At 44.5% G+C, this 22334-nt stretch overlaps 1 protein-coding gene and 1 long non-coding RNA gene across 5 annotated transcripts in view; one reads left to right on the top strand and one right to left on the bottom strand.

Annotated features, from left to right (window-relative positions):
- Positions 1 to 8959: 8959 nt before the first annotated feature.
- The window catches only part of LOC147180954 (netrin-G1-like), an 83990-nt gene continuing 70615 nt past the window's right edge, over positions 8960 to 22334 (top strand). For 3 of the 4 annotated variants that reach the window (XM_086091709.1, XM_086091700.1, XM_086091683.1), the window contains exons 1-2: positions 8960 to 9152; positions 19961 to 20475. In XM_086091709.1, the coding sequence (XP_085947835.1) occupies positions 20230 to 20475 (246 nt within the window). In that variant the 5' untranslated portion in view covers positions 8960 to 9152; positions 19961 to 20229. Of the gene's footprint in view, positions 9153 to 9483; positions 9761 to 19960; positions 20476 to 22334 lie in introns of those variants that run through there. The other variant, XM_086091691.1, reaches the window with a different exon arrangement.
- LOC147180955 (uncharacterized) lies at positions 13381 to 15606 on the bottom strand. Its single transcript, XR_015093567.1, has 4 exons — positions 15534 to 15606; positions 15335 to 15402; positions 15151 to 15259; positions 13381 to 13477 (listed from the first exon to the last, which is right to left on the bottom strand). It is a non-coding gene; the product is annotated as an uncharacterized LOC147180955 (long non-coding RNA).

Raw genomic sequence — 22334 nt, 5'->3', positions numbered from 1 at the left:
AGGGGCCCCGGGTGCAAAAAAAAATTGTTTCCCCCCATCCACCGCCTCAACAACACTACCCCCTTGCGCCTGAGCCAAATGCGATATTAGCTTTTTGCATTTGCCGTCAAATTATTCCCCCGAGGCTGCGTAGGCGACGGGGACACGGGGAAGCCGCCTTTTGACCGCCGGGAGAAGCAAGACGCAGCTGGAGGTTCGCTTCTGCGATGGAGCTAGCTGCCGGCAAGCTACAGCTCGACAGCAGGATACTAGATTTTGAAAATGGCCTGCACTCAAACCACGTCTATCACATATCTTCCAATAGCTTTAACGTCATGGGGTTTTTTTTGTGCGCCGCTTTTTATTTTTATTTTTAGTTTGCAAAGCATGACGTGCGACGGTGGCACGCACACAAGCTACCACTTTTTTTTTCCAACTCACATCACGTCGAGACTCATCGTGACTGACAGATGCCGAAGTCAGGTGATTAAATGATCATTTCCGACATCGTATTTACAAAATACCTCTGGCCGTTTATTTCCCCGTTTTTGTTTCTTTCTTTCTTTCTTTCTTTCTTTCTTTCTTTCTTTCTTTTCCTTCTGTCATGGGCCCCTGCGCTGTCTCTGGGCCCCGGTGCGACGCACCGGCTGCACCGTCGATATTCCCGCCAATGATTCTGAGCTATACTCAGAAAGCAATAGGGAGGATTACTCAACATTTCAGTAACCAAGCTGTATAAATCACATTTATTATGAAAGGCTATTGTTGCGGGTTTCTTTGTTTTTGCGTTGTGGTTAACTAACATTAGAAGCGGGTTGAACGTACGCCTCTAAGAAAACCACTGACCTCAGCCAGGCTTCATCAGTATAACTGGTCTGGAACTGCCAACATTTAATTGTTTACTACGAGCTGCATTTTCACAACACATCCTTCTCGTGATGTTGCTAATGCCTCCTAAATTGTTTATGGGGCTGTTTAATTAGCATGTATGAAATCCCCATCAACCATCCTTCTTTTCTTCTTGGCATGCGGACCAGCAATTATACATTTGGCTAAAGAGATAATAGCGGCGCGGTCTTCACAACGAATTAACGCCTCACAGTCATCATACATGCTTTAATTCATTAAACAGGAGCAACTTGTAAAATGTTGTCAGTCTTACGACAGGGTGAAGCAGCATGTGGTACGTTTCTCAAGGTTGCTGTTGCTGATTTTGTTTAGGTAGGTTTTGACTTTCTGTTTTGTTCACTTGAGCGGACTCTCAGCAGGAGGTGGTATGGACTACCTTTTTGTGAACAAAAAAAAAGGTCTTTGATTTGGATCTTTTGTGGCAGAAGTCATGCATTTGACTTCATCTCAATGTGTTGTTGGTTTTATTTTGGTAGGTTTTGATTTCCTGTTGTTGTTCACTAGATAAGATTTGATTATAGAGATAGACCAGCTTTTTGTGAACAAAGGGCTTTGATTCGGATCGTTTGTAGGAGACTCTGTACATTTGTACGACGAGTATTAGGGCCACGTATTGTATATATTGTAGAGGTGGTAATATTCCGAGAAAAACTTGCAAATTTGCCACTTTATAAAGTGGCACATGTACGACTTTATAATGTGTGTGTGTGTGTGTGTGGCCCTAATATGCCGTCCTACAATTGACTCAATCTGTTGTTTTTTTGTACTTTGTTTTTGTTCCCAAGATAAACTACAGCTAGTAGTATAGACAACTTTTTGTGAATAAACAACTTTGATTTTGATCATTTGTGACTGGTGTCATGCATTTGAGTCCACCTATTTGTGCTTTTATTGGTTTTGTTCTTATTTGCTTGGATCTGACGCTCAGCCAGCACTGGCTTTGATTCTTTGTGAACACAGGATTTTGATTTGGATATTCTATGACTGGTGTTCTGCTATTATTATTATTGTTATTATTATTATTGCCTTGATTGAGCTGTCAGACAGAGTCATAATTGATTAGATTTTTGTGAACAAAATCATTTTGGGTCTTCTTTTCCTGATGACGTGCACTTAGGCCATCTGTTTGAGGTTTGACTTCTTGTCTATGTTCCCCTGATAAGACTCTCGTCAACTTTTGGTGACCAAAAGATGATTTGGACGGTCTGTGACAAAAGTTTGAGTCCATCTTTTTGTGCTGTTACTTTTCTTGTGTAATTTTTCTCCTATTGTATATATATATATATATATATATATATATATATATATGGTTTTTTTTTATCAAAGGTATGCGTCCATTTATGCATACATCCAAGCGACACAAGTGAGCTGAGTCATTTTCTCTGTGGAGGACGTCTCCAGGAGGAAGGAGTTAATGGAAATGTCAAGCGCAGCCGTCGCTCGGAGCCCAAGCACTTTTTCTCAGAGGAGACGCGTCTCGTCATTCAACCAGCATTCATGACCCCACCACGAAAAAACAAAAAAAAGATAAAAAATGTCATTGTGACTTCTTTTGATAGGCATACAAGTCTTTCGCTGCATTTGAATTGGCTACAAATCGATAGAGAGTGTGAAGTGTTTGGGACACAATCAGCTCACTCACTGTGCAAGCTGCCCATAATAAGCACTATGATGGCACAAAATCATTTTTCATTTAAATACAAATGAAATAGGGCTTTCTGCACTTGACCAGCTTTATGTGAACAAATGACTTGATTGAATGATTGAGATCTTCAGTGGCAGGTATCAAGTTATGTTAAGTTTTGCCTCATTATTTCACTTGAACTTGAAAACAATAAGGTCTAATAAGGTTCAAAACATTTCAAGTAAATATTATTGCCATTGGTACATGAAACAAGCTCAGGTAAACATTACAGTAAGTGCCTAAACACACACTACAACCACGTTGTTGAAGCACATGCTAAGCAAAGCTTTTTTCTTATTCTTCTGCTTCTTTGTGGCATCTGATCTGATGTACAAGGTGCATTACCACCACCGACAGTGTTGGAGGTCATCTTCATCTACAGGCCACATGGGACTTCACTTTGTAGATATGATGAGATGGCCCTTTTGAGTTGTGTGCCTACAACGGCACTGAGCTAGGGGCAAAGGTGTCAGCGCATTCCGTGTGTGTGGAGCAATTATGATTAAGGAACTGGGAATAACCTTTCACAGGTATATTTTAAATATTATTTATTTATTTTTGTTTGTTTATTTGTTTGTTTGTAACTGTCTTTTAATGTTCCACACTTATAAGCACACATTTGGCATTGGCACCAAATTAAACCTCATAAAACTTTAGGACTTACTTATGACGTGTGAAATAAATGGATGGATGTTTCCCTTGCCCGGACGACGACCCCCCCCCCCCCCTCCCTCTGGAGCCAGGGTTCATCTGCCAGTGCCTGCTGGCCAGGTCTGCACCCATGGGCACAGCCCAAGAGGCAACATGGGTCCCCCTTAGCATGGGCTCACCACCGGTGGGAGGGGCCAAAGGGGTCGGGGGCATAGTGGGCTGGGCGGCAGCTAAGGGCGGGAGACCTTGGCGGACCGATCCCCAGCTACAGAAGCTGGCTCTTGGGTCACCTCTCTGGCAGAAAAAGAGCCCGAGCTGTGCGTTGGGGGTCACCCCGGTTGATGAGAGGGTAGCCTGGTCTAACCTCCTCATAAATCATATTTTAATGGAAAAAATATCTGCCTCAAATAAAAACCAAATGTCAAAATTTAAAGAAACATGGTCTACGTATATAGAATTTTTTAACCTAAACTTGGATTTTAATTCTGCCTGTTAGCGAGAGCCACAGCAGCGTTATAACTGGCATTGATGTTTCTGTATTAGGCAATTTGTAACTAATGGTTGTGTTTCCATAGTCAGGAACCCGGCTGCTGCCAGCGGGATCGAGCGGATTCACCTCCGATGGGCACCAGGGGTTGATATTCGGATTCACGGCATGCCAGTGGGTTAATTCTGTGGGTGCTGTCCCCCCTGGCGGGGAGTGGGCGGGTCTGCCCCTCTGTTGGCTGCTGGGTGGCGGCTGCGTCTTGGCCGTTCCCTGGGTCTCTTGGGGGGTGCTGCGTTGCGGGGCTTTCCCTGGTGTCGGGGGCGGCGCCGTTCCGGCGCGGTCCGTCGCTCTGGGCCCGGCGACGCGGTTCGGGGCCTGTGGGCCGCCGGGGTGCCCTGTGGTTCCCTCTCCCCTCCCCCTTCCTCCCCCTTGCTGCCTCTCCCTCCTCGCCTCTCCCCGCCCGTCCTCCGCCTCCCTGTCCCCTCTCCCTCGTCGCCCTTCCTCCTCCTCTCCCCCTCTCCTTGCGTCCCTGCCGCTGCCCCCTGCCCTTCTTGTCGTCCCCTTCCCTCCTCCCTTCCCCTTCCCCGGTACGCCTTCCTTCCCCTCCCCTGGGCCGGGGGCTCCATCCATGGCCCGGGTCTCGGTGCTATGGGGGCCGGCGGGGGTGGCTGGGGTTTGGTGTCGTGCCCGCCCCGCTCCGGTGGGCGTCCTGACACCTCGGGCGGGACCCAGTATCCGGGGGGCGAGCCCTATCGCCCCGCCGGACGGGTCCCATATGCCCGCCGGGGTCCTGGTGGGGTGGGTGGGGGCTTGGTGGGCCGGTGCGCCTCCTGCCCCCGCCCGGTTGGGGGGGCCCCGCTGGTCACACCTCTTAACTCACTACACTAGGTTTGCACAATACACTTTTATAGACATATAGGGCACATAACACACTTTGGGGGGTGGGGTAGGGTGGAAACACCGTCTTCACCCTACAACTCCCCTCCAATTTTAATACACCACACAACTTGTGGGTGGGGGGGGGCTTGTGGGGGTGCCATCGGTTGGGGGCCGCAGTATAGAGCAGTGCTGCGGTCCCCTGTCCGTGTCGCCACCCGCCCCCCCCCCCCCCCCCCCCCCGCCCTATCTATTTTTTTTAATGCACCACATACACTCAGCAACATGCTTGGGTGGCGGGTGGATCGGAGCGTGGGAATATCATTTCCATCGGCTCCGGTTCACCTGCTCCTAATTTTAATGCACCACACACACACACTTGTATATACACTGGGTGGGGTCACATTCACGGTTTAGGGGTAGAGTTCACCAGTCCGCGAGCTGGCGGACTCAGTAACAGGGGTTAATTTTCACAAAGAACGCTGGGGTGACGACCGGGGCCTTCCCCCGCTGGGCCTGGGGTTCGGGGGTGTCGGCCGCCCTCCGGTGCCCCCATCTCCCCCTTCTGCCCCCGGTGTTCCGTCCTTCCACACGGCGGGTGGTGGGGTGGGCGCGGCTGCCCTCTCCGCTCCGCTGTCCGGCCCCTCTTCGGCGCCGGTGCCTGGGTGCGGGTGGTCCCCGGGGGCTGGGGGTCGGGGGTTGGGGGGGCTGCCGGTTGGTCGGGGTGGGGTCGGGGGGGCGGCTTTGTTGGGGGGGGGCGGTGGTGGGGGTTGCGGGGTGGGGGGGTGCTGGGGGTGGGGGGTGTCTGGGGGATTGGGGGCGTGGGGGCGGCTGGGGCTGGGTTGGGGTGGGTGGCGGGGGTGGATGGGGGGCGGGGGGTCGTGGGGGGGGGCGGGGGTTGGGGGCCGGTGGGGTGCCTGGTGGGCCTGCAGTGCCCCGTCCTGCTGCGTTGGGCCGGGGGCGCGGGCCGTGTTGGGGCGGGGGGCGCTCCTGCTCCTGAGTTTGCTCTCCGGCCGGTGGCCCTGGTGGGGCCCGGGGGTCGTCCTTTGGCGCTGCCGCGGCCTGGGGGGCCCTGAGGTGTTGCGCTTGCTCTGTTCCGGCGGGGGTCGACGGCTCCCCTCTTTGGTGGAGATTTTCATGCATGCCAGATCCACCACACCAGCATCTACCGAAACTCAGACACAATCTGTTTCCTCCTCAGGTTATTGAATCGGTGGAGGCTGGTGTCTCGGATCTCACGCGGCTTCGTCTGTCCTTCCTTCCTTTTCTCGGTCTCTCCGTTGGTCTCTTGAGGCCTCCCTGATTTTATGTTTTTTGGATTTGTTGGGGTCTGGGTGTTTCTTGGGCTGGGGAGGAGTTCTGGTGGGGGGTGTCTGGTCGGTGCTGGATTTCACCTTCCTTGGTTTTCTTCGGTCCCCTCGGGTCTCCTGGTGTTCGATTTAGGTGAACGGTATGAGATTTTTTTTCTAATAGGTTTTCTGGTGAGCTAACAAATACACACACGCACGCACGCACGCACGCACATACACATACTCACCCACACACACAAAAAAAATAATGTATGTATGTATGTATATATATATGTATATATGTATGTATATATGTGTATATATATATATATATATATATATTTAAAAAAAAAATAAAAAATAAAAAAAAAAGAGCAATGATGATGACATTTCCGAATGAACAATACTGAGCTCTTAAAAAAAAGAGAAAAAAAAAAAGAAAAAAAAAAAAAAAAAGAGAGGGTAGCCTCCCTCCACCTATGGGTGGGGTACGGGTCCTGACTCTTGTTTGTGCCTATGCACCAAAAAGCAGTTCAGAGTACCCACCCTTTTGGAGTCCTTAGAGGGTGTGCTGAAGAGCGCTCCCCCTGCGGACTCTGTCGTTCTGCTGGGAGACTTCAACGCTCATGTGGGCAATGACAGTGAGAAATGGAGGGGCGTGATTGGGATGAACACTGTGTATAGTGGAGATGGGGTGCTGCTGAACTCGACTCAGGACGTCGTGAGTCGGTGGGGAGAATACTTTGAAGACCTCGTCAATTCTATCCTTTGAGGAAGTGTGCGATGTGGGATCTCCTATCCCGGGGTTTGAAGTCACTGAGGTGGTTGGAAAACTCCTCTGTGGCAGGGCCCCGGGGGTAGATGAGATCCGCCCGGAGTTCCTAAAGCTCTGGATGTTGTGGGAATGTCGTGGTTGACATGCCTCTACAACATCACGTAGACATTGGGAATAGTGCCTGTAGATTGGCAGACTGGGGTGGTGGTCTGCCAATCTGCAGGCACCGGAGGGTATGTTCCAACTATAAAGGGATCACACTCCTCAGCCTCCCTGGTAAGGTCTATTCAGGGGTGCTGGAGAGGAGAGTCTGTTGGCAAGTCAAATCTCGGATTCAGGAGGAGCAGTGTTGTTTTCATCCCGGCCATGGAACAGTGGGCCAGCAATACACCCTCGGTAGGGCCGTCGAGGGTGCATGAGAGTTCGCCAAACCAGTCTGCATGTGTTTTGTGGATTTGGAGAAGGCGTTTGACCAGGTCCATCGGGGAGTCCCGTGGGTGGTGCTTCGGGAGTTGGTACGGGGTACCGAGCTCCCTGATACAGGCTGTTCGGCCCCTGTACGACCGGTGTCAGAGTTTGGTCCGCATTGCCAACAGTAAGTCAGATTTGTTTCCAGTGAAGGTTGGACTCCGCCAAGGCTGCCCTTAGTCACTGATTCTGTTCATAACTTTTATGGACAGAATTTTTAGGCACAGCCGAGGCGTTGAGGGGGTCCGGTTTGGTAGCCTCAGCATTGCATCTCAGCTTTTTGGCAGATGATGTGGTGCTGAGCAAGCCGTGATCTCTAACTCTCACTTGAGCGGTTCGCAGCCGAGTGTGACGTGATTGGGATGAAGATCAGCACCTCCAAATCTGAGACCATGGTCCTCAGTCAGAAAAGGGTGGCGTGCCCTCTCCGGGTCGGGGATGAGATCCTGCCCCAAGTGGAGGAGTTTAAGTATCTCGGGATCTTGTTCAAGAGTGAGGGCAGGATGGAGCGGCAGATCGACAGGCGGATCGGTGCAGCGTCTGCAGTGATGCGGACTCTATCTCATTACGTTGTGGTGAAGAAAGAGCTAAACCGAAAACTTGAAGCTCTCGATTTACCAGTCGATCTTTGTTTCTACCCTCACCTATGGTCACGAGCCGTGGGTCGTAACCAAACGAACAAGATCCCGGATACAAGCAGCCGAAATGAGTTTCCTCCGCAGTGTGTCCAGGCTCTCCCTTAGAGAAAGGGTGAGAAGCTCGGCCATCCGGGCGGGACTCAAGAGTCGAGCCGCTGCTCCTACGCATTGAGAAGAACCAGTTGAGGTGGTTCGGGCATCTGGTTCAGATGCCTCCTGGATGCCTCCCTGGGGATTTGTTACAGGCATGTCCCACCGGCGGGAGGCCCCGGGGACAACCCAGGACACGTTGGAGAGACCATGTCTCTTGACTGCCTTGGGATGCCGCCGTTGGAGCTGGTTGAAAAGGCTGGGCTTGACAAGGTAGCATTTAACATTCTAAGCCAATTACTATCCCTGCTGCTAGTCCGATGTGGCACTCCTTTTATTTCAAAATGAGAGCTAATAGCTGTTGAGCATGTGCCATTTCTTAGAGCTTGATAACACTGGTGTTATCAAGCATTTGCATTTGTTGGTGCTGATTAACTTCTTGATTTGTTTCTATTACTGTTTGCTTGAGTTTTTGTGAAGAAAGGACTTTGATTCGTATTGTCCCTCAACATTGTGTTGCATTTGCATTCGTCGGTGCTGTTACAGCTTTTAAATGGCTAGATTTCTACTCCTTATTTTTATTTCCATTTATGTGTTTTTTACCAACTTTTTGTGTGTGTAAACAATATAAGCATATATGAATAGAATAACACAAATAAATAGAAGCTAAAGAACTAAACATGTTCTGCATACATGTATTGATTCTTCACTGAGTTTAGTTCAACAGTACTATACAGCACTCGCAACTCGTCAAACTGGGAAAAATCTGGAAAAAGTTTGGTCAATTGTACCTGAAGGCACTATTGTATAATAAACCGTCACCATAATGAAGATGAACTGAATATTATTTTTAATTACACATTTTCATTTGCCATGCACTTGAGTAAGTAGTCATCACTGATTATATATTGAGCATCTTGAGCCTAATTTTGTGTTTCTCACACATACATGAGAAACCCATTCACAGCTGGCTGACCTTCAGTCTTTTGGACAGAGCGACCCCCACCCTACCCACCGACCCTCTCAACCCTCTGTGGCGTTATTAGCGACCTGTCACGGCGATGCTTTGGCGCCTCGCGGAAGAAAAAGAAGTAGAAGCGAGGAGAAGGAAGAGGAGGAGGTGATAGGCATCCGCGACTCCTCGCCGGGAGGGAGGGGGTAGCGGTGGGTGGGGGTGAAGCCCACCCAGCCAGCATTGACTGCTGCTGCACCCCGGCAGTGTGCGCTGCAACGCGGTCGGCCAGTGATTACACCCGCGTGTACCCGGATTATTTGTTGCCACGCTTCACCTTCATACTCATGGAAGGTAAGACGCCCCCCCCCCCCAATCTTTTTGCAACCTCACCGTTTCGTGTTTATTCGTCCAATTGAATGTGTTTAAGTGTCAATTGCACGGCTTGAGTGCAAAGCATCTTCGCCTCGTTAACTTTAATAACGACTAATAACCCTAACCTGCAATAAATCATCTTTTTAAATGACACGCGTCTTTTTTTTTCTCCTTTTTTTTTAATGAGTTTATATAAGTTTCAAAATCATTTTCTCGCGTAAAATGCGGCGGTGTTACCTTTAGGACCCGGCGGACACAGAAAAAAAAAAGAAAAAAGAAAAAAAGACGGCTCCCTACCTCAGTATTTTGGACCGTCGATTGAACGCGCTTGATTCTCTTCTGCAGTGCAACAAGATGAGCAATTGCACCGATTCTTCTCAACTAACAAACAAACAAAAATGATGGACTTTGACGTTTAAAGTGTTTTTGTAACGCCAACACAAGCAACAGCATTCGAAGTGCCTCCGAGTTGGAGTGCACTCCTCATCACACTGACGCGCACCAGAAATTGAAGGAATCGTGTTAAAAGTTGCAAAGAGAATACTGAATCTGAATCCGTCCTCGCGGCTCTGGATAACTTGTTGAACGTGAGTATTTTCTCTACGTCATGGCTTTGGTGCATCGCTGGTGATTTTACGCAGGGTGAATTAATTACCGATACATTAAACTGAACGTTTTGTTGGATATAGCACTTCATTTGCCAGAGATTAATTGTGTTTTATCACACGGGGAATCTTTTTTTCTTTCATTATGTTGTCTTTTCAGTTTATACGTTTCCAACATATGCATGGGAATTTTTTGAAATAGGTGTGTACTTGTAAAAATAATTTTTTGGGGTTCTCATCAAGAACCGCCCTTCCCAAAAGTTACTCAGTAGTGCCCCCTGGAAAGTTAGAAGTCTATCACCGATGATTGACAAAAAAATTTGGTGCCTGTGTCCATTAGAACAAGACAAAATGTCTTGGGGACCCATGCCATACTTTTATAAGGAAGTAGGCCGTTTTTGGATTGAAGTAGCCATTTTGGGGTGAATTCCAGGGTTCTGATTTACTTTGAAGAACTCCTACGAGGGAATTCACCCAAATGAGTTCAATCGGAAGTAGATGTTTCATCTGATGTGGGTGTCAGAATTTGCTGAACATTTTAAGGATTTGTCATAAAGAAAAAAAAATTGAAAATTAAGAGTGCCTGATGCCAGTTTCGCCGATTTAGAATTGTACATAGTCTGCAATTTTGATTTGAAGCAGACATTCAGGGCCCATTTCATAGTTAAAGAATTTCATCCAATTCAAAACAGGTGTCCTAGACACTATACTGTAGAAAACCTTTTTTTTTTTTTCTTACACCATCTAATGTACAGTAGGTGGTGCAGACTGTCAACGTTGATCCTACTGAGGATTTATCCTGAAAAAAAATCTATCATGATTTTTTTTCCATATCTGTTGATATTATTATACATGACAAAATAAAACAAATGTATACTTTTTTTTTCAATCTTAATTGTACCTTGTTCACACTTGCCTTTTGAATTAAATACTTCATAATTCTTTAGGTGGTTAAAAAAAAAAAAAGCAAAAAGATTGCTTTGAAAAGATTCCATGTCTTCGTGTAAACATACACTCGACACGATTTGTCGTGCACGTTTCTGTGCTTTTGTCAGACTACAAAACCAACATCCACATTGCTGAACTTTTTGAGCCTTTCTTGTCAACAGTGTCATCTGATGAGCCTTGGGTGTTTCTCCTGTCATTTCATCTGGGGGAGTGCTCATTTTCTTTTTCTGTTTTATAAGTGCTCCGCCACTGCTGAGCTACACGACTGCAGCAAAACAAACATTAGCGCCTGTTGCGTCTGGTTGCTAATGTGGGTGTCACGCTAACTTGGCATGAGTCTATTCACGCCACGCCAAGTGATTGATTCAGCGTGGAGCAACTCACGTTGTCTGTCAATTTTTTTTTCTATCAAACATTATTTTCTATTGATATTGATCCCATGTCTATCTCTATATATTGATTAGGGATGTAATGATAACGGCAATATCGTGATATCGCAAGTTTAAAACTGCCACAATATCTTCGATATTAAAAGAAGCAAAAAAGTCAGGTTGATTTCCATTTGTGCAGTCCTAGCACCCTCTGGTGGTTAGAGTTTTAGTGCAGTTTAATTTTCACAAGACATGTTTTGGTCCTTCTATGTTTAAAATCCACGCTAATGGTCAGATAAAGGGGAACGCAATATGCTTGTGAACTGAGTCAATATGTGGAGGAACTCAATGTGTGCGTGCATTAGCAAGTAAGTGCCTCAATATTAAGTGTTTTTTGAGACTGTAGGTTGTTTATATGCATTGCTGTTATGTACAATATTGTGTGTGTGTTTTTTCTTAGTATGACCTCTTTTTTTTTTTGGAATGTTGTGACCGTTTTTATGTTGCCAACCTCCCCACAATATCGTGATAATTATCGTATTGTGATGTTTCCCTAATATTGATATTAATTTATCACCCAACACTAAGTGGAAAGGTTTTTCAACCTGAGGTAAAGGTTTTTCAACCTGAGGTTCGGGGGCCGAAATTGGCACATCTGTACATCATTTCTCGGCAAATGGCTTTTGCATTCATTTTTGTCATTATATATAGTAGGGCCCACCCGGTTAGTCTGCCACCTGATTTAATTGGCTGATGTTAGCCTTTTTTTTAAACGGTCAAAAAAATATGAAATTTCCCCCCGATTTTTACATACTTTTTTTGGACATTACAACATAAGGCAAAGATAATGACATTCAACACCACCCCCCCCCCCCCCCTTTCCTAAAATGGGGATTATTTGTCAGCTGTTCAAATTCCCCAAATAATCGCAACTGTTAAAGTGTTGTTCATGCAGCCATTGTGGCTGGCCACATTCAGATAATTAGATGCATCATCTGTGCCAGCATCCAGAACAGTGACAAGTGCTTTTGACCCGAAAGGAGTGTGACCAGGGAGTCTTGGTTGTTAAACGCCACGTACTCACTGTGGGACGTTTTAGTGAGCCGTTGTGCAGGCGGTGCGGTTTGCCACATTCTGATTTGAATTAGATGCATGACAATGTCAGCGTCTGGGACGGGGGACAATTGCTTCCAATACAATCGTGTGGGGAGTGATTCTGTTAAAACTTGCTTCTGGAAGTGTGGGTTCTTGCAGGTGTTGCGGATTCAGGTAATTCAATGTGCGGCAAAATCTGTGCCAGCGTCTAGGACCGTGACAATTGCTTTGGACACAAAGAGGGATGAGCAGTGAGTCTCAACTGATAAACTTCACACAGTACTCCCGGCCCCCTTCGGTGTATGTTCACACAGATGTTGTAGCTTGGCACATTCAGATGGGTAGTGACTTCAGCGAGAATGTCTGGGACTGAGAAAATTGCTTTAATCTTCACGGCACAAAGTGGGCAGTTGAGTCTCGCATGCTCGTTGGGACCCTTTGCAGTGCACATTCATGTGGCCGTCACCGCTTGGTGAATTTATACAGGGTGGATGGTGATGACAGGGTCTGAGACAGCGACAACTGCTTTCAACGCAGAGGAGAATGTGAAGTCTTTGCACTGAGGTCTCGGTACCTTTCACAAAGGTGCCGTTCAGTCTGGGTTAAGAAAGACGGCAAATTACAGCTCGACTTAAACCCCCCTGGAGCCGGCAGCTGGGGGTGGGGGGGAAGCCATCTTAGATGTTCAGTGTGAAAGGGTCTCCTGAGTTATTTAATGTTTGTGCTGTCCGTCTGTGTTGGTTGCATGAATGTTAGATGAATGCTAGCGATGTGCTCTGCATTTTTTTTTTTTTTTTTTTTTTTTGCGGTCATCGGAGAGAAGTAGTGCGTGAATAATGCAGGGCGGTAGCAGGGTCCTTCACGTTGTCACCCCTTCCTTGCAAAAGGAAAGCGAGCTAACGTACACAGCATTTGTATTATTTTTAGTGGTTACGGCTTATTGTAACAAGACGCGGAAGAGGCGGAGGTGGCAGTGGGATGTGTGGAGAAAAGGAGAAAGACAATCACAAACATGTGCCAGTGCAGACATGCGAGTGCCTGCCAACTGATCCCGCCGTGACTCACATTGGACAATGGGGGACGAGGGCGCCTGTTGGCTCCAATGTCTCACGGCATCATGGCGGCGGTGCGGGCGCGTCGATTGTCGAGTCGAGCAGGTGTTCCATACAAAGATGAGTCGCAGTTGAAATGGCTGCACAATGGTGCACTTGATTTGTTTTGAGATTGATTCAATTTGTGACACAGGTGTTTCGTTGGTTGAGATGTTTTGGCTCCCAGACTCCCCCTGTAGATGTGAAGTGGAATTATTACATCCAGCAACAAAGGCAATGTAATACAGAGTTTGATGATGGCAAGATCAGTAATGGGGTAAAAGTAAGGACTAGAGTTTGGTGGTTAGAAAGTTAGAAAAGTTAGAACGTTGATTTCACATCAGGGTTCTTTCAAGGTCGCAGCATTTTCTAAATGTTCTCTTAGTGGTCTTTCTTGTCACAAGGACATTTTGAACATGTTCAAATTTTCGAAAGGAGCATTGGGACTGTTTAGAGAACCATTAAGACTGTTAGAGAAAGTTTAAGTATGTTTGTAAATTACCCTGCTATTATTTTTGTTATTGCAGAATTGCGTTGTTTTATTGTGCTATAATAATATAGTTGATACTTTTATTTTGAAGGATACAGGAAAAGGTCTAATAAACCGATAGGAACGGACGTAAGTAACCGACGTATTGCCATTAGTAGCGGCTTCTTCCAAGTGCAGAGAAGACGTGTGCGCGCGTTTACAACTAATTCAGTGAACGATTCTTTAGCACCTGGTTGAGAAGGGAACGAGATTCGTATGCAATGTTTCATTGTTTAGCTAATGTTGCTATATTTCACCTTCATTGTGTAGTTTACTGCATAGTAAAACGTTACCGTTTTAATCTACTAGAGTGTGCTTAACGCACCTTGGTAAATATTTAGCAACGCTAATGCTCAATGTTCTGTTTTATTGACTAAGAATCTGTATTTCTGTATGGTTCACAAGGACAAAGGGCAAGGTTTAAAATGTTAAATATACACTGTCAATCGTATTCAAAGAAGATATTGTCAAGGCTATAACACGTAATCATTTAAGGCAATTTATTTATCATATATGGTTTAAATATGGTAAAAGGATACACAAAACCTACCGTTTGAGTTATTGATGGCATTTTTTCTTTATTTGTATTGTAGCTCTTCCGGTGTGTTCACACAAAGGAATGTTTAATGAAAGTTGTGAAACATCAGTTGGAGACACCACCTTTATTTCAACCGAGAATGCTACAATGTTTCCTAACTGTTTAAAGAACCATTTAGGCTGTTTAGAGAATGTTTAGGAATTTTTCCTATTTGTTCCCTAACGATTTAGAGAACCATTAAAACTGCTTAGGGAACGTTTAGGAAACATTCTTAAACATTCCCTAAGCAGTCTTAATGGGTCTGTAAATAGCCTTAATGGTCTTTCTTACCACAGAAGACCTTTAAGACTGTTTAAAGAACGTTTAGAAATGTTTCCTATTTGTTCCCTAACGATTTAGAGAACTATTAAAACTGCTTAGGGAACGTTTAGGAAACATTCTTAAACATTCCCTAAGCAGTCTTAATGGGTCTGTAAATAGCCTTAATGGTCTTTCTTATCACACAAGACTATTAAGACTGTTTAGGGAAAGTTTAGGAAATGCTGCGTTGGTTTTAAGTTAGGGTAAGGGTTATAGTGTTATGATTGCATAAAAATAAGGGCTAGGGTTTACTGGTTCCTTATTCTTACACATGATACTCACCGAGTATCATGTGTAAGTATCATGTATGAGATGTCTGAAGTATAGCCCACCGAGTGGTTGCAGGTATTTCTCAAGAAGCACTTCAAAGTGGCCAGTTGAGCGCAAAGCTCATGTCCTAATGTTGGCTGTTACGTCAAAGTTCATTTGAATTTTTTTACCTCGCTCTTCCAGCTTCTCTCTTTGACGTGCGTCCGCTCAAGGCCGACGAGGCACAGCAAACAGTTGGAAATGAAGATGCATTTTCATGGTGTAGGGCTGTAGGCATAGCTAGTTGATGCAAACGAAGGCGGTCAATTCCTTATGGTACATTCAGTACGAAGGTGAAATGTCGCTTCGTTTCACCTGAATTTGATCGTGGAACACGAACATAGCTTCTTCATTTACGCCACGTCACAACAGAGAAGGCTCTCCTGTGACAAGAAAAAAAGTATGAACATTATTAGTCAATCAGGTGGCCAGTGTTTGTGCTTAAGTTTTCGCTAATGCTATATGCTAGCGCTATCTTGGTTGTTGGCTGTGAACAAGTCTTCTTCATACTAACCGGCTCGGATGCACTGACTTTATATGTAATTGTGTCGTGAGAATAACCTTAATTCCTTTGTGGTCTGAACGCAGCATTATATGCTGGGGGGAGGAACAATTTATTTAGCCACACCCCTAAAAAATCAGAAAGCCTAAAATGGTGTAGTTTAATAATATAGCTCCACAATTGTGCGCTACATTTTCAGCAATTATCTTAAAAAATGTATAAAGTATTTAGAAAATATACATCAGTTCACTTTATAGTGTCTCTAACTCTACTTTCACTTATGTCTACATTCATATTTCAAAATCAGTTTGTGGTTGAGTGAATAACTGTCCCTTCTAGCCACCATTTACTGAAACACTCTTATTTTGTAGGCAACAGCTCCAACATATTGCTGCTTAAATCATGTGGAACCCAGTGATCAGACGTGATGTCACTGGCATGCATTCAGACGGAAAATAAATCAGAGGCATGATTTTTTTTTTTAAATGAATCCAATAAACGCGTTCTGGTCATCTAGTGGAAGCCGACAGGGGGACTTTTGGCCGCCCGCTGACTTTGAAAACACATCCACGCTTGGAGGCTGTGTGAACCCACACACACACACACCCCCATGCGCACTTGCACACACAAGGCGGTGTTTCACTCGCTTGAAAGAGTGAATGCGACTGAGTGAGGAGGAGGGGGGGGGGTGGTCATCTAACATCCCTCCTCTCCTTGCATACTGACAGCTGCTCTAATATTGATGACTTTTTATTATAGAATCTGACCGAATCTTTTTCACCGTCAAATGACTTTCCATGAGATTGGGCTTGCCACTCAGTGTGGAAGGGTGTGGAAGTGGACATGGTGTGATTTAATACGACAGCTTCCCACGCCAGTTATTCACAATAACTGCGACCTTGCACAATGGAAATAAGCAGGAGAACTCAAAATAATCCATAGCACGCTCAGTCATGTCTAGGAACATGCATGTGCTATCACATAATTAAAGTGATCGCATCTCGAACCTTTTAGTCAAGTCAAGTCATGATAACCATCACTGGGCACAATAGAAATCAATACTAGTACTACAAATTATACATTATAAAAAAGAATAAATAAATTTAAAAAACATATTCATTCAATCTGAGATTTTTACTAGGGGTGTCAGGCGATTACATATTTTAATCGTAATTAATCGCATGACTTCAAAAGTTTACTCACGATTAATCGCAAATTTTATATCTGTTCAAATTGTACAATAAAATATTTGAAGTTTTCATACTCTTGTTAACATAAAAGTATAAAAACATATATATAAAAAAATAAAAAATATAGCTGCATCTTTTAGTCACTGACACACAAATTTTCATAATAATTCACAAAATTGTGTTAAAAATTAAAAAGATAAACTGTACTGTAAAAAGCGAATGTGATATTGACTTGTGTTGAGAAAAATTATCTGCCACTAGATGGCATAATTGTATTTGTAAGACATTGGTGACAGCCCAGTGCATGTTTCTTTTCATATTAAGAGCTATTTAATCTTTGACATTGACAAAACAATTTTATTGTAAAATACAATTTGACCCCAGCCTCCACAAATATATGCATCATTATTCAATTTATTACTGCTAAATTTTGACATGGCTGTGTCTGCTGCTTTGCGAGTACAAGCTTTCCAAGTAAGTAATGATCATTAATCGCACACTCCTAATTAACGCACTCATTTTGACACCCCTAATATTTAAAATTGTTCACTTTTAATATACTGAACATTTGGCATCTTTATGTGTAAATGGAACTTAACGCTAACAGTATTGATTAATTCAAGTAGCAGAATTTGTGACTGTCAGATTTGTTTCTTTTCTTTTGTTGTTGTTTGGTGTTTTTCAAAAATAGCCACATACCAAGTGGGCAAAAGTGGAATTTTATACTCATAAATGATTACACTCAGTTCTGAAAATTGATCACCCCATCAAAGAACGAGTGTCGGACCACTTTGCAGAACCACGTTGAATACTTAGACTCATGCGCTGACACCTGTCTTTCATCTCCCATTTCAATCTGACATTGCCATCAAAGCAATATTGCCTTGCTTAGCTACATTTGCTGCTGCTTATTAGCTTGCCGTGTTGCCTATTAAATAAAAAATAGGATGGGGTGGGTGGGATTGAGGAAGCAAAGTGCAGCCGCCACCCTGCTGCTGGTACTTAAATTGGCTTTGTAATGAAAGTCATGCGTTATGAAAGGCGGGCGTATGTAGGGGGTGCCTTCCCATGATGCCCCCTCAGATCAGAGGCTGACATTTACAACTTTTTTACATTTTTATTTAAAGGCTCGTATTAACATATCGGTCGTCAACATGTCATTGCGTTCGTCAGCGCTTTTTAAACTTTGGTTTCTCAGCCGTCGTCGTGACTTTGCGACCGACTGCTGCCAGGCGCCGTTAGCAGTTAGTCGTCTTGACTGATGACTTGTGATGGCTCCGCCGCCAAAAGTACAATCCCTCAAAGAGACCATTTCTGTCGCGCTATTTGACTTTAATATTTCCCCAAATGCCTCGCGAAGCTGGGATGTTGGCGACGAGGCAGCAGTTTGGAAAAGCAATAAGTTAAATGCAGTGACTTGGGCAGATGGAAATAAGCCCCTTTGTATGAAAATCGCAGAGAGATTGGGCTTTGCGGCTCTCGCGTTCCACTTGAATTGTATTCTCTGATTTGAAGCCAGGTTATTACAGAGGCGTACACGCGTGAATCCATGGAGGGCAAACATCAAATCAATTTACTTTGTCAGATGTGACATCATGTGGGGCCTGTGTGTGTGTGTGTGTGTGTGTGTGTGCACGTGTCTGTGTGTGTAACACATATGTAGAGAATATGTATTCTACAGGTATAACGTTTTTTTTGGGGGGGGGGGGGGTGCAGACAGAAACGTTTTTTAACAATAAAGAGAAAAATCTCTTACCTTGCCGATGGTTTTGGCTGTCACTTCAGCCTTTGTCAGAGCTGTCACCAAAAAACAGCTGGTCGGGTCGGGAAACCTAAAGTTCCCAGACCCGATCAAGTCAGCGCTCTAACTAAAACGCCGCCAAAGAAGTGGTGACAGCGTCGATGAAAGCTGGAGTGACAATCAGAACTGTCAGGTAGGTAAGAATTTTTTTCCGGTCATTTTGTGCTTGATAAACAAAAAGTACAGTGTTCATGAATAAAGTGTTCATTAGGCAGGAATGAATAGACATGGGGGAGAGGGTGTAGTTTTGAGCGGGAGAGTTTTGGTTGTTGAGTCCAAGGTTATTATAGCTTTAGAATTTTCATTACAGTTCGTTTTGAGTTTTGTTTTGAGTTTTGTTTTTTTAAATGTAGTTAGTTTTTATTAGTTTTCAAGGAGGTTCTGTTAGCTTTTATTAGTTTTAGTTATTTAAAAATGCCCAATTTTTGTTTAGTTTTAGTTAGTTTCAGTATTAGTTTTTGTAAAAAAAAAAAATGGTATTACGGTTGTGCGCAATATTTAATAAACACCATGGTAAAATGAAAAGCAGCTAGCAGCGCTCCAGTGCCCCATATAGGCTCTTGAGAGCCGTCGGACTTTTCAAAGGCTGAATCTACGCGTTTACTTTTGATGCTGACAACCTGATACAATTGCTTTTTATGCTGATGACTTTAACAAACCAAATGTACTCAAATGTTTTAGTCGTTAAATTCGCTACTGTGTTTCTGACGTCACTTCGTCTCATAGACCAAAATCTATGGGGAGAGATTTGTCTATAATTAGTTTAAATTTAAGTCAAAAATGTCTTATCTGAAGATAAAAACCTGTTGGTTGTTCATTATTAAGTGGGAAGGTCTTTTTTGTCTCCTGTATTTAACTCATTGACTCTCGGCCATTTTCACTGAAAAAAACACGGCTGTTTTACTAGATTTTGACAACATTTTCAAGGCCCACAGAATAGTATGTTCTATTGCTATAAAAACATGGAACCTACCAAAAGAAAGATTAGAGTATTTTCTTTCATCAGGATAAAAAAAAAGTATAGTTGTATCTGTTTCCGTTTTGCAGCAATTAGCATTAGAATATAGCTAAGTTTCATCATGGTTCATCATTATTCACAAATTTGTTTAAAACACTGGAGAAAACAGGTTGTTGCAACATGGCCCTGGTTGCGCTCTTATACTCTGCCGCCAACAGCTGGTCATTTTTTGTAATAACTACCATTGCTTCAAGCGACCTCTTCAGGTCAGAGGCTGCATCAAAGCCTTCTGCATGCTCTAGCATTAAAAAAACATAGAAAAGCGTATACATTTGTTCTTGGGACCATGGCAATATTTAAAATAGAAAATTTTTATACGTTTTGGGGAGCAACCGAGTTAAAATTATTCTTTTACCAAGTAAGCAAGGTGCAGCCTTATTAGCCAGCTTGAGCATCATTGTAAACCAAATCTTTTCTCATCTGTCTTTAGGACGGCGCAGCCCGTGGACACAAACAACAAACCAACGCGGGGTGCTCAGACCGCCACATCTGACGGCCTCTCTGCACGTCGCATCTGACCGCTAACCAACCAACCCGTCCACACTCTTGTTGGTCACGTCTCCAGTGACCACACGGAGGCTAATCACGCGAAAGGATGCTGCGGTGGTTGACAACGTTGCGGCTCGTTTAAATCATCCCGAGACGTCTTTTATTGTGACTATTTAAACAAAGAAAAGAAGAGGAGGATTCCCCTCAAAGATGATCTTGAGCATCCTGCTTGCCCTGCACGCCGTCTATGGCGGCGTGGCCTACGCCATGCAACACTACCCCGCGGCCTGGGGACACTATGACGTGTGCAAGTCGCAGATCTACACGGAGGAAGGCCTGGCGTGGGACTACATGGCCTGTCAGCCCGAAGCCACCGACATGACAAAGTACCTGCGGGTGACCCTCGATCCACCCAACATCACGTGCGGGGATCCGCCGGAAACCTACTGCGCTCTGGTAAGTGACGAGCTCCCGTGCCACCCAGATGGAGACAAATGAGGATGCCGGCGTGGCGGGTCAGGGGTACGCCAGGGGAAGAATTGTTTCCCGTAACGGAGATTAATGAACACACCGGGGCTCTCAAGTGCACATGGGCGGTTGCACACGAGTTACACAAACCCAGGAAATACAGTCAACCCCCGCCGGTTCACTCATGGCACATTTTTCAACACAGCCTAAGTATTTTTGAAGAAACCGCAAACTTTTGAACAGTAGTGTATACATCTAAAACAATATTAATAATAATTTGTAGTTTTACGGGTTGCGAATGTGAGACATCTTACGCTTCTGGTTTATTTTATTTTTTTAATCCAGTCATTTGTAAGATCTTTATTTTTAAAAGGAATGTTGCTCATTGCAAATTTGTACTTTATCAGTTGAATTGTAAAGTTCACCTCAACATAGAGAAAATAGTTAAAGGGTACATCAGCACCAAAAAAAACTTTTTTTTTGCTGATAAACTGTATAAACGATGTCTACTAATGCTGTCTACATACTGGTCCTTATTTTGGCGTCTGCGTGGCGCCATCTTCAGGTTAAACACTGGGATACCCACGCCACTTCTGTGAGGCCGACGTAGTCGTTCTGTCACCCACCGGCTCAGTCTCGTACACGCCTTATTACACACCTACTTTGCGAATTGGAGTTGAAATTGTATCTTTATATCAATTTCCCGGTTAGTGATTTTATTAGCATACCATTTGGTTAGTTTATTTAGCTTGTGGTAGTATAGAAATTGATTTGACCGTAGTTTTCACTGCTGCTGTCAATCACAGCCAGATCACGCCCCCTTTGCAAGCCTAACGGTCCTCCAGGCAACGCCTCCTTTGAGCGCCGTTTTCAAATATTAGGGGTGGAGCAAGTGTCTGGTTGGCGGGCTGAGTTGGACTTTAATGTTGAAGACACCGTCATTTCCCATGTTTGAGCGGGACCTTGAACGAGTCAGTGACGTGTTACAACATACACGGGAATCAGAATTATGAGTTACATGGAGAGAGGAAGAGCGATAAAGAGTTTTGTGCCCACAGTTAAGTTTTACCGTTCAACTAAGATATTGCCGTGCTTTTAACACTTTATAGTGCTTATTGAGATGATGTGAGTGAATCAGTTGTGTAAAATTAATGTCAGTTAATTGTGCTGCATCATTAGCGCAAACGAAAGTCTGCTATTAGCGGTTAGCTGCTGCTTAGCTCAACGTGGGAACAATATGAAGTGTATGCGCGGCAATGAGTGTTTTCTACCAAGCTTCTGAGTGAGTGTAAACCCAGCAAATGTGAATTCATGAACATTTGTAGTAAGGACACAGCGAGTTTGTAAAGGTTTGTGAACCTTGTCGATAGTGTGCTTGCGGACGCTACAAGAAGTGCTCAGGACTTGTCGAGAACGGAAGGCCCACTTTTGCATCTGTAGACAAAGCGAGGATTTTTGTGGCTAAGCTAACCAACTGTGAGTGTCACAACCAACCTGTATAGAACTAAATTGAACGAGAGGACTACAGTTCTAAGATAAGTTTGAAATGATACTGAGGGCTTTATTTTCGTAGAAACTGGTGAATCCTAGTTTTCATGCCGGTGAAAACTTACTTCGATATGTTATGTGAATTTGTCATACCATGCTGCACCATGTTGGGCGTTGCGGTGGCCCGATGGCATTTTCCTCTACACACCCCTGGCACACCTGACAATTTGGTGGCTGAAAGTAGACTCAACATTAGACCAGTTGAAAGCAGGTCTTAGTTGTGGCACAAGTGGTATAATGCGATTTTGGTGAATTTGATTGAGGCACTGGGAGTCAGATTGGGCGCTCTGCTGAGTGGT

Source organism: Leptonotus elevatus, chromosome 1 (genome assembly GCF_054856555.1).
Source record: "Leptonotus elevatus isolate MCC_2025b chromosome 1, RoL_Lele_1.0, whole genome shotgun sequence".
In the NCBI taxonomy this organism is placed as follows: Eukaryota; Metazoa; Chordata; class Actinopteri; order Syngnathiformes; family Syngnathidae; genus Leptonotus; species Leptonotus elevatus.
The sequence above is the reverse complement of the archived record's forward strand: the minus strand, read 5'-3'. Positions and strand labels throughout refer to the sequence as shown.